General features: G+C 46.8%; 1 protein-coding gene across 1 annotated transcript in view; it reads right to left on the reverse strand.

Moving 5' to 3' along the window:
• The window catches only part of CDON (cell adhesion associated, oncogene regulated), a 53,759-nt gene that overhangs the window by 2,777 nt on the left and 38,608 nt on the right, over positions 1 to 12,374 (reverse strand). Inside the window, exons 14-18 of the mRNA XM_027710776.2 lie at positions 11,590 to 11,695; positions 8,198 to 8,320; positions 6,559 to 6,786; positions 5,251 to 5,522; positions 2,847 to 2,926 (exon numbers count right to left, since the gene is read on the reverse strand). Coding sequence (XP_027566577.1) covers positions 2,847 to 2,926; positions 5,251 to 5,522; positions 6,559 to 6,786; positions 8,198 to 8,320; positions 11,590 to 11,695 — 809 coding nt within the window. The remainder of the gene's footprint in view (positions 1 to 2,846; positions 2,927 to 5,250; positions 5,523 to 6,558; positions 6,787 to 8,197; positions 8,321 to 11,589; positions 11,696 to 12,374) is intronic.

The raw sequence follows: 12,374 nt of genomic DNA on the forward strand, positions 1-12,374 counted from the left end.
TTTCAACCTTCTCTCTCCTATTTTGTCCTTCTGCTCCCGTAACTGCCTCCAAAATCATTATTCCAAGTACCAAAATACCACAGAAGCCACTGAAGAATCCACATGAAACACATCTGGTCTTCAAACAAATCCATTTATTAGTTTGCCTTTCTCTCCGCAGAGGTTTTGACTGCACTCACTTATTATTTGGAAAAAAAAGCTCAGAGAAACCCATTTAAAATGTTTGGGTTTACATGTTTCTGGGGGTTCTTCTTAAAGATACAGAGGTTGGTGTATTTCTCTGTATTATTGTATGGGCTTGAAGGATGTTTCCAGACAGCAGTTCAGCTTTTTAAGCTTAAATAACCACACTCTGATGGAAACTAGCCATGGGGATATCCTGAGCAGAGTGTGCAGGAAGAGTGGTGTAAAATCCCTGCTGCAGAAAACACATTTTCTATCAATTCTCAGTGCTAAACCCCTACCAAACCTCAACCTAAACAAAGCATAATTTAGATGAAAACACCGGAAAAACAAACTGATACATTTGAAACAGTGCATTTCACATTTCTGATCAAAACACAGTGAATTTGCAAAGAGGGATCTGCAAAAGTGTAAATTCCTCTGCAGCCACCAGGTATCTCAAGAGTTTTAACACAGAAGCACCAGGGAAGAAAAAAAGATCAGTTCTCAATCCTGTCAACCACAGGCTTTGTCCACAATAGCAAAGCAGGTCTCCAGGTTTCAGCAGCTTCTCCCTCTGGCAAGCCTCCACGAGCAGTTAGGAGGGATAAAGTGCTAATTTAAACAGAAGATCCAGGGATTTCAGCACTGGAATAATAAAACCTGCTCCGAGATGGTTATTGCTGAAAACAGCTATGAAATACGCTGAACCTCTAGGATTCATTTGCACATGGTCACAACTCAAATAACTGCGAAATTCAACCCAAACCAGTGGAAATGGGTCAGTGAGGAATTTGTGGTGCCAAGGCCACGTGCACCCACAATGCTCCTGAGCTGGAGACATTGCCCTGCTACAGGTACTGCCACCTGAACCTCCTTGTCCTCCTGGGCTGCAGAGGGAATTGCCTTTTCCAGCACAAAAGGTGCAGTGATCCCAGGGTGGGACAAGGAACAGGTTCCCTTTCCACCAACAGGAGCCCAGGTGGAGGGAACAGCCCTTACCTGTGCCACGAGGTTAAACAAAAATGAGGAAAAGGCTCCAGCCCCAAAACCCCACTTGCCAAAGCCTGCTGACATGACTGCACTAACGCACCAGGCCTTCCTCCTCCTCCTCCTCCTCGCCCTGGCCATACACCCAGCTCCCTGGTGGAATGCTCAGGCACGTTCTGGTCCGTCCCCATTCCCCTCTCCCATGTCCTCCTCCCATTCCCCCAGCGCCAGAGCAGAGGTTAATGGTCCCCTCCGGGGAAAGGCAGCTGTAAGGGACAAGTTGTTTCTCTATCAAGCAGTCAAATATAGAAGGGGGATGTGAAAACTCAAAGTTCAGGCCCCGCTGATGACCTGTCTGGGAGGAGCAGCGCAGTTGCAGAGGATGGGACCCACTCCCTGCTTTCTTAGGGGAAAAAAAAGGGAGCAAGTAAAAAATTAAATGTGCTTAAAACTGGAACGCAAGCTCTTAATTACAGCGTAACACATATGGCATGTTCCAAATTACGGCGAGTCACAGACAGCCTGGGGAGAGCTGCTGCAGAGCCTGCTGGAAAACACACAACTGGTGTGTGAGGGAACGTGCTGGGCTTCCCTGGAGACCTGTCGGGACACTGGTCCAGGCAAAGTATGCCCAGTTCCACGTGCAAGCAGCAGCTCGTCAACATTACACTATCACGCATACATTTATGGAAGGGGGAAGGATTTAAGGCCTATTATAAGTGACATTTAAAAAGTAAACCCGTGAAAATAAAGTGAACACGATTTCTGCCTTCAACAACAGCTTATTTGTCCAACAGGAGTTGGACTCGACGTTATTTGTGGGTCCAACTCAGAATATTCAATGATTCAATGATTCATTTCAACTCAGCTTCTCCAGATGTACACCTAAAGGCAGCTGAGCATTTTAACAATACAGAAAAATCAAAGTATGATTGAAAAAAAAGCCCAGAATTTACCAGTCGGAGTAGCCCAGCTTGTCTGACTTTCAGTCCTATTTATAGTCATTAAAATAACCAGAGATTTAGCCAGAAGCCTGGAAGGATATTCATTAAAACTTCCAAAAGCAAAAAACCTAATGATTTTCATTAGGTTCCTGACTCCCAGATACAACATAGAAGACAGATTTTCCCTTATTCTATACAAGAATCCTTTTTCCCCATGAAAAAATCCTATCCCACACTGACAATTGCTGGCCAAACTGCTCCTGAAGGCCTTGAAGAACCCCAAATCCCACGTTTTACAAAGAATAGCATTGTGAAGGATAAGGGGCAACTGCAGTTGGTCGGTGCTCTTAAGGGAATGGCAGGAAGTGTAAAATGCAGAAGACCAATTAAATCCGATTTGACAAACTCCACATGGAATGATCTTGTTATCTCAAAGCTGAAGAAAACACAGGAAATAAGGATTTTTAAAAAATCCAGCGCTCAACCTGCTTTGCTTCCTAGAGAGCCTCGGAGGAGCGTGTTGAGCAAAGCTCTGGGGGGTTTAACAGCTTGTTTTATGCCATCCCACGGACAATTCCCAACTGTTCTCCGAGCCATCCCCTGACACGCAGCTCCTCGTGCCCTGGGCTAGAACTTCAGCTCCTGGCTTTTGTCAGTCCCAGCTTCACCACAGCACGCAGAGCAAGGGCTGCTCTCGGGGCAGGTCCTGCCTTGGTGCAGGTCCTGCCTTGGTGCAAGGCCATTCCTCACCTGTTATTGTTCCGGCAATTCCGGCAGCTGATGCACTCCGAGGGGTCAGCCTGCGGCACGGCCGTGTACATCCCGCCACCCTGCAGCAGGAAGGATCAACAGTAAATCCTTAGAAATCAGATCACCATCAGAACATCTAAGAGAGGCGCTGAGGAGGCAGCTCAGCTCCTTGACTTGGTTTTCCCAGTCCAGCCACCTTATCAATGCCCTGCTCTGGGCCAAACACGGCACAGCAACACTGAGCGATTGTCCAAAGGCCAGGGGAGGGCTTTGCCAGCGTGTGTGTCAGGGAAAAGTAAATAACTGCAGCTTAGACAAGTATGTGGTCATTTCCCTGGTCTGTTTTCAGCTTAATATGCTGAGGTTTAATTTAATAAACACACTGTAAATATGTTTATTTTTAACGCTGATGACAGACACGAAAACGAATTGCCGTTCGTTAGCACACCGGGCTCGTTTGGGGAGACAGGGGATTAAATTTGGAGGGCTGATGTCACACACAAACCCATCCCACTTTCCTGTAATTACTCCGATTAGATCAGTTTACTTCGCTACACTGATTTTTGAGCCGTTTCGTATTTGTACAGATGGGGTAATTCCTCAGCCAGCAATGACTCGGGGTGCGAGGGATTTTGTGTTGTTGGTTTTGGCTGAGGGGGCCATTACAAGCCAGTCGAAATGCCCAGATTAACACATACCTCATTGTTAGGGACCAGGCGGACAGTGATGCGGGAGCCGCTCGGGGTGCGGAGCCAGGCTGCTGTGCCGGGCTCCAGGGAGCCGGGCCAGGAAGACTCACCTGGCTTTTGGCAGTTCAAGTGGTAGGGAACTTCTAACAACCCCTATTTTTGCACAAACAGGGCTTACCCTGAAGTTTTTGAAGGATGGGGAGCACTGAGGAAATGCCTAATTAGTCTTGATTGCCATCCTGGCCAGCTTCTCCCTTCCTCATTTAGCCCAATCACTGAAACAATGAAGAGTGGCCTAACGAGGATGAGAACATCCTGTTCCCCTGCGCTGCCTCGCCCACGTGCCAGTCCAGGGCCTTCTCTGTGGGCAGAGATCCTGTGACTCAAACTTTCTACAGCGAGGGGCGTGGGGAACAAAAAACTCATCCCCGTCACCTACAGACAGCGGCGTTGTGTGGACAGCTTGTGGCATGGAGGAGCTCCAAGCACCGAGACCTCTGTCACCACACATGTATTTCCTCCTTTCCCCCAGCCCCCCAACAAATAAAAATAGGAGGGACAAAACATCAATGCAAGCCCCCAGGCTTTCTCACAGGCGAGCTTTCGAGCACCACAAATGTTCTCTCCCTGAGGGCTTGGAGACTTCTGGAGAGTTTACCCACTGGGAGGTTGGACAGGTCCAAAAAACCCAGTTTGGGCCTCGGGTGCTCTTGAAAACAGCCAAAAATGGGCACTTCTGGCAGGCCAAGGACAGAATCAGGTGAAAAACTGACAGGTCTGGGCTGAAACTGGAGGGAACTGAAGTGGCAACTACTGTGCAAGTGCTAATTTGTTGTTCAATAAAAAGAAGTGCTTGTGCTCAATTACCAACACAAACAATAGGCCCATTTTTTTTCTCCAGAAACAGCATGGGTTATTCAGACTTTTGAACTTTTTCTTTCAGTTTTCCTGGGCAATGTTCACAGTTTTGAGTAAGTTTAGTAAGTTTGAATGCAAGCCATCTGTTTCCATAGACAATAATGAAATCATTATTCTCTCTTGGAAACGGGACACGTTTCAGCAAATGAAGTATTTTTCCACAGCATACAAAGGCTGGATCGCAGACTGAAATTAGTTTTTAATTTTATTTTCAATTTCAAAACAAAAAACGAGCCTGTCTCAACAGTCACAAACAGGGGACTGCAAAAAAAACCAAAAAACCAGCAGCGTTATTGCACTGCTGCAGTTCAAGATGTATGGGGCACTTCATTCCATGGAACCTCCTGCTCCATTCGTGCTTTGCCATAATTAATAGCATTGCTCAGAGTTACAGATCTGAAACAGGTGGGGGAAAAACGGGTGATCCATAAAGCTGCAGAATAAGCAGCTATAATTAAATCTATTTAACTTGGAGATTGAGAAATACCATATGTACGAGCAAAGGATCTCAGCCCAGCACTGAGGCATTCTCAGAGCTTACATGCTGTTAGGAGGAGGGTAGAGGCAGATTTCCCAGAGTAAGTGGAATTCTTGCTGTCATCTGATATCCTCAAATGAAAACCATGATGTTTGTATCACAAATATCAGCCCAGTTGCTTCCTCTGGGATGAAGGATTCAGTGGAACTGGCTGTTATCAACGGATGAGTATTCCCCCACCCGAATTAAATCTGCTTGCACAGCCCCTGAATAAACCCCAAGGTCTGCGCTGAGCCTCCCACCCGGTGCAGGAGCTTACGTTCACGAGGTGGTGGGGGTGTTCATAGTCCACGTGTGTCCTGGACAGGGAGTTGGTGTGCCCTGGGTACAGTCCCGCTCCTCCATTCATGATCCCATTGACTCCATTGGCGACTTTGTGGTGGACGTGGGGGCAGCCGTTGCCGAGGCCGTTGCCGAGGAAGCTCCCGTGGATGCTGCCGTTGACGCGGCTCGTCCCGGGCAGGGTCGTGTACTCGATCATCTGCCCGTTGATATCCGCCCCCTGGTACAGGTACCCAGGAGGGTCGTATTCTGCAAAAGACATTATTGCTGAAAGCACCTTTATGAGGAGCTAAAGGAGCGTCCCTAAAAAACAAAGTTTATTTTGTCTTCCTGCAGCTTTTGTGAACTAACTCTGATATCCGAGTGCTTAGTATACAAGTACAGACATGGAAAACAGACACATCCTGGAGAGCAGACCAGGAATGTTGGTCTGGAAGGACTTGGCTGACATCAATCGTTACGAGAGTGTCCTAAAAATGGGCCATTTTTATCATCGATAGCCCCACTGCCATCTACTATGAGCTGCTTCCCAAAAATCTCTCTGGGCTGCAGCTGAAGGCACTATCTTATCTTGCAAGAAGTTTTGTTTCATTTCTCTCTGTCAGAGAGTAAGGACATTTAAAAATAACCACAAGCCATGGCAAGAGCAAGGCTGATTTATGCACAAGGAACAGAAAAGGCCAGTCCAGAGATTTTGCTGGCACCGGGTTGTTAGTTGGTGCAGAGCACCTTGCAAAGCTCCTGCTCCAGGGGCTAATGAACAGGTTTGCCTGATTAACACCTCTCTGACAGACCTGGCCATTGAATGCCATCTCACTGTGCAGGGACTGAGAGGTAATAAGGGACTTGTCCTAGTGCTGCACATTTGTTCTTTCCAGATACACCTAAGAAAAGGAGAGATCCAGGGTTTAACTCTCCACATTTAACAGGTACTTACAATTACACAGGCTCTGCCTCTGCAATCAGCAGAGACCTAGGCAGGGGCTTAAAGTTAAACACAAGCTGCAGAAACTTTGCCCAGGCCTTTCCCACACCATTCTCTGGGTGAAACTGCAGCACGACCCTCCGGGGATGCAGCAGGGCAGGGAGCACCAGTGCAAAAGCAATGGAGACTCTTAAAAACCCAAATCTGCACCTAGGGCACACTTGGAAGTGCAAGTCTCTACAGAAATGCCAGCTGGCTCCTAACAGGAAGGCGCTTCCCACCCATAAAATGCAGCATGAGCGTTACTAATTTCACTCCTGATAACATTTTCGCCGCGGAAGGGAGCCGGCCCCCACTCACTCTGCAGGGCGCTCTGCTGCCGGTTCTTCCACAGGCACATGGCGATGAAGACGATGAGGATGAGGACCATGACGCCCAGGACGCAGCCCACGATCAGGTAGAGCATGTCACTGCTGCGCACGGGGCCGCTGGCGGGCCCGGCCCCACCGCCCCCCGCCCGCTCCGGGGGGCTCGGCGGCGTGCTCAGGTCTCTCACCGGGTACTCCGACGCTCCCGGCGTGCGTTTCACTGGATGGGCAGAGAGACAGGCATGGGCACACTCACCCGACGCTCTTTCTCATTATGAAACAAAAAGAATCGCCGCCGAGTTCAAGTCCTAATGCCTCGCAAAGAAAGCTTCCAAGTCAATATTAAACCCTGCGAGGAGAAGGCCAACTGCTATTGGGTAATAGCTATTTGCCTTGGAAAACGGTGATTATCCTGCCTGCTCACCCCCTCTTTGAGGTCACTGAAACTTTAATGAGCCGCTCGGGGTCCGCGTGGCTACAACTGCTCTAACTCCCAACTTGAAAGAGCGCAAATCTTTCCACTTCTGAGGTCAGGAAAAACCACAACACGCATTTCTCTCGCCCAGCCTCTGCCAGATGACCTACTTTTATCTGATGTGAACCCTCCTAACCCCGTTTCCAAACCTCACCAAGAGCTGAGCAGAAAATCCCTAAAAACGAGATGGTAGTTTAACCCAGGAATTATATTTACATTAGTTTCCAGCACACCACAGCTTAGATTCATTTCATTTGACACTAAAAACCTAAAAGAGGTGCCTGGTTTAGGAGTGAAGCTGGTCAGAGAGACAAAAGCACCTCCATTGTATGTTGGATAAACTGGATCACCCCTATAAGCCTGAGGGAGGTGCATTTTAAGGAAGAGGCAGCGTGAATGACAGATACATCTTGTCAGTTTTAAAATTAGAGAAGAAAGTTATATTCCCTGCAGGAGGGAGAACAACTGTGCACACAGTCTTGAAGCCCTGCAGCTCCTACTCCTTCCTTCAAAGGTTTCACTACTCACTTCGCTGAATTTTGATGCTTCCGCTCCCAGAGGGCTTTTTTCTTTTTTTTTTTTTTAAAGACATTTTTTCATAGCACTGCATTTGAAGTTCACTGTCTGCATTTTCCCTTTACAGCCTTACTTGGTTTTAGAGATTAAAGGAGACAGGAATCCTTCGCAAAATAAATGTGACTGCCATATCTGACACTTCCCAAGAACAGTACAAACTTTGTGCCAGAGGCATGCAGGATTAGGGATGGAGGCAGCCAACACAACCATCAATTGCTGTGGTCTGCACTTATACAACGTGTCACAGAGCCCCGAAGACATAAAACAGACGTACAAATCAATTCTGTCATCTTCAGGCGCATGGTTGTCTCCTGAGGAGAGGCCATCAGCACCCCAGAGCCGGCGCTATCTCCGAGGGCAGGCGAAGCTGCACAGCTCCGCCGAGAGCCTCGGGAGGAGTGCAAGGGATCACTTTCCATATGTTCAAAACAATCTCGGCTTCGGAAGACAAAACAATCCTCCGAAACATTCCAGAAAATCGCAGTCATCATCGCAGCTGACTCCAGAGCTGCCCAAAGAATTCCCCGCGGCGGGCACTTCGCGCCCCAAACGCCACCTCGGCTCAGCCCCGCGGCCTCACCTTTGGTCTCGCAGATCATCACGTTGCTGTACTCGCTCTCCCCTCCCTCGTTATAGCACTGCATCTTAATGTCATAAGAAGTTTCAGGCTGCAGGTGATTTATCAGGTGCCACTGCTTCGTACCTGGGGGGGGGGAGAAAAAATAACTGCAGTTCAGTTACTCCCGTGAGCCAGAATTCATGGCCAGGCTTCGCAAACGAAGATTTAGGAACTGAGCCAGAATTAGGGACGAGTGTATCGCAGGGTCCTTCTCTACCAAGTGCAGGGACATTGCAGTTTCTTCTGTTAGCACAGAAGTCTTTAGTAACTGTTTATGGACTTAGCTGAAACCATGATCTATGAGTGGCATCCCTGCCCATGGCAGGGGGTTGGAACTAGGTGTTCCTTAAGGTACCTTCTAACCCAACCCATTCCATGGTTCTATAAGATTCACATTATCTTGCGAAACTGAGAATTAGAAGAACCTTTTGATGAATAAAAGTGAGTCTTTTTCACTATTGGCAATTGATTTAAAAAAAAAAAAATCCTTCTCTACAAAAGCCAGAACTCACTAAACTCAAAAAACAGACACCCAAGTGTCCACATCTGTGCATTTAAATTCAACAGCAGCCTAAACATGGAACTGCTGCACAGTTTGGGTTTAGGGTGGGTTATGCTGGCAATTTACAGTACACTGGGCAAATAACAAGGGAAACTGGCACAGAAAACTTGAGATAGTGGAAAAACTTGGCTGTGGTAAGACCCTCTCCCAGCCTGCAGTGCTAGAGGTGCGAGGTACGACTGCAGCCGCCTGTGTCTCGCAGGAAGGACACATCTGGGTCGCTCAACTTGGCCAAAATGTGCATTTTATTAACCATCCTGGGAACCCAGCGAGGCTGTCCCGGTGCCGCTGCCCCAGCAGAGCCTGAGCCCGAGCCAAGCAATCTTCTCTAATAGGACCGTTTTGTCATCTCTGGCCCCCGGCCAGCATTTCATTTAGACACCCTCCTGAAGTACTGAGCACTTCAGGATAAATCATTCCCAGTTTTTACTTTCACGGGCTTGTGACAAATTTTAATAAACAGCAACCCCTTTTTTTTTTCTTTTTTTTCTTTTTATTTATTTTTTTTTTATTTTTAAGGAGTTTAATTAACTGTTTGAGTGCTCCTAATCCCTCTTGGAAAATACCCCCTTGAACTGTTTCCCCTGTTTCTAAGGAACTGTCATACCACCTACTGATTTAAGCAGGAATAAAAAGAACCGAGCGTGCTCGGCGGGCGGGGGCTGTCACCGTGACACTGCTCCAACTCCTCCGGGACCCCCGCCCAGGTCCAGGACCCCCCTCCCGGCCCCACAAGGGCAGGAGATGAGATGTGGTCGGAGCTCAGCCCTCGCTGAGCGTTCCAGTGAGGGCAGACAAGCCCTGGCTGAAGCTGGAATCCGCCTTTCCCTAAATCGCACGTTTTCCCAAGATTCAGGCTCGGTTTTCCCGGCGCCCCCACCCCCAAGCATTCCTTTCGGTAATTACTACACCAGGTTTTAGGTTTCCGCTTCAAACCATTAGTGGAACTGGAATCAGTACAGGCACTTTTAACTGTCCTCTTCTTGCACCATTAGCAAGGGAAAACATTTAAACAACTGACATCAGACTGCATTTACATTTAAAATTCAATCTCCAGGACCCTCAAAACAGAGAAATTCTGACCAGAAACAGAGAAATTCAGATCATCGATGCAGGACAGGGTTGATTTTGCTTTGCTTTTGCTTAAAAAGAGATACCAAGGAGCCACCAGAGCCAAGCTTTTTGCTTGTTTTTTTTTTTTTTTTTCTTCAAATAAAATCTGATTTTGCCTGTAGCGGCATTTATATGGAAAAAAAAAAGTTTTCTGCAGAGTTTTGAATGTCTCGAAAGACAAGACTTAACAGGAAGCGGTGAGGAAAGCCTGAGGCAAGCACTTAGCTAACACAGGCATCACAACACTTTTTCCACAACTCATGCAGTCATTTCAAGATAAAATTCCCTGTCAAAAAACCGACAGATTAATTCAAAGGTAACAGAGGGGGGGAAAAAAAAGTGAAGGACAAGTGATTTATGGCAAAAATACCTTAAGTCACATGTTCCTCTACATATTTCACATCAAGCGCTTCCAATCGCACTTTAATTGAAAATAGTTCTGTCTCTTTTTTTTTTTTCTTCCCCCCCCCCCCCCCCCCCCCGAAAAGCTAATTTAGGGGAGCACAGTAAAGAAAAGATGAGGTTTAAATCTTTCCACCGAGTGATTTCTGTTGCAGGCTCTGGCAGAGTGGAGCAGCTGCTAATGGTTTCAGACTGCCACAAAGAGTTCAATGCACACACGCTCGGAAAAAAATCTGAAACAAGCTAATTTCACAGCACAGTGGAGCCCACTTAAACAACTAACTGCTCAGTGTATAAGACTTATAAACACACACGTTCTGTGCAGCAAAGGCTAAAATACATTTGCAGATGAAGGTGCAGCCTGCATAAGGTTCTTTAAAGCCTCTGAGCCCAAACTCTGGATCTTTAATAGCTTTATAGTGTGCAAAAGCTTATGTCATGCATCAAAGTACTATGTGCAGAATTGTCTGGCAGGGGAAAATTTTCAAAATAAAGGCCCATTCCTCTTGTAACTGAAATAAATGAGGGGGAAAAAAATAATTAACGTCATTGGGCCAGAATGAGATCACTGCGTTTGCTCAGCCCGAGCAATAAGGACATTAAATAAAATATTTTTAAAAGGGTTTTCCACTTCTGGACTAATATAGACATTATCTAATAACTTCTTCCAGGAAAATGATGATCTAATATGCACAGGGGAAAAAAATAACTTGATTAAAAGGCAAAATGAGGCACAAACATACCTGCATTTGCAGCGTGCTACAGCACTTGGGGCTAAAAGCAACTTCCTTATAGCAGGAGAAGTGATTAGGTGAGGTAAGAGGAGAGAAGGGCAATTACACACAAGGTACTACCAGCTTAGAAAGTCTGTGCTGGGGCAAATAATTTTAAAAGCCTGCTAGTTATTAGCACAGTCTGTAACCCAGATGTTTTTACCCTGGGTTAAACCCCATTTACACTGCTTTCTCTTTACACAACTTGAAGCTACACCAGTTTAAACAGACCTGCACGAAGGATGTGCAGCAGTACAACAATCCAAACCTAAACCCAGCATTTAGTTCTCGAGTTCCCGCATCGAAGCAGCTTCAGAAGGAAGAAACCAGCTCATGTGTGGGCAGGACCTGACGTTAGGTAGCTGAGAGAGCTCCTTCTGCGAGACATATGGTAAAGACTGCGCCTGGGAACAGCAGTTTAGATTCCGTATAAACACAGCCAGCGAGGCTGCAGGGTGTCCCTCCCCTGGAGGGCTGTTTGAACCCCGGGCCTGGCCCCGTACCTTCCACAATGTCCCGCTTGTAGTCGCTGTCGTTGTCACTGTCCGTGGGCCGGTAATAGATGTAAAATCCTTGGATGGGCGTGTTGTTGTTGCTGGATGTAATGTACTGCAAGGGAATTTGAAAGGGTTGCATTAGAGAAGAAGAATTTTAACTGAGTCCTGCTGTCATCGCCCAGCGTCTCATCCCCTGGAAATGCGAATATTCTTAATGTGGTTGTACAAGTAAAGGTGACTGATCTCAGAGCAGCTGAAAAAAAGGAGTGTGGGATGGGGATAAGAGACTGACTGGGGCTGACACTTTCCTCCCACACCACTTTCCAAACCCTCAATTAGGGTTTGACCATGAACGGCCTGAAAATTTTCGTGATTAATGGAAATGGAAAAGTTAAAAACCATTTTTACTTCAGAAAGAGTTAAGGTCACTCTAAAAATCAGCTCAAGAATCTTTTACTTTAAGTTATGCAGCCTCCTGAGGAATCAGAGGTTATTTTAAGTTTATTATCCTTAACATCTCTTAAGGCTGAGCTAGCAGAGCAAACTAACACTGGGAACTCTACACATTAAATCCTCCAAAGTATACCAGGGGGTTAGATTTCAAAACAAGAGCAAAGAATTTCTGTGGGTTTCAATAAGGACTTTAAAGTACTTGTTTACAATAGACGAGGTAACAGGGGAAAGGAAAACGTTTCTCTGACATGAAACCTCCACTGGATGTGAGGGAAGACGGAGGGTTTGAAATGCTCCCAGCCACCCCAGCCTGGATTGACAAAAGCAGCAGGAATTGC

Source organism: Pipra filicauda, unplaced genomic scaffold, assembly GCF_003945595.2.
Source record: "Pipra filicauda isolate LSUMZ 115617 unplaced genomic scaffold, ASM394559v2 scaffold370_size807399_pilon, whole genome shotgun sequence".
In the NCBI taxonomy this organism is placed as follows: Eukaryota; Metazoa; Chordata; class Aves; order Passeriformes; family Pipridae; genus Pipra; species Pipra filicauda.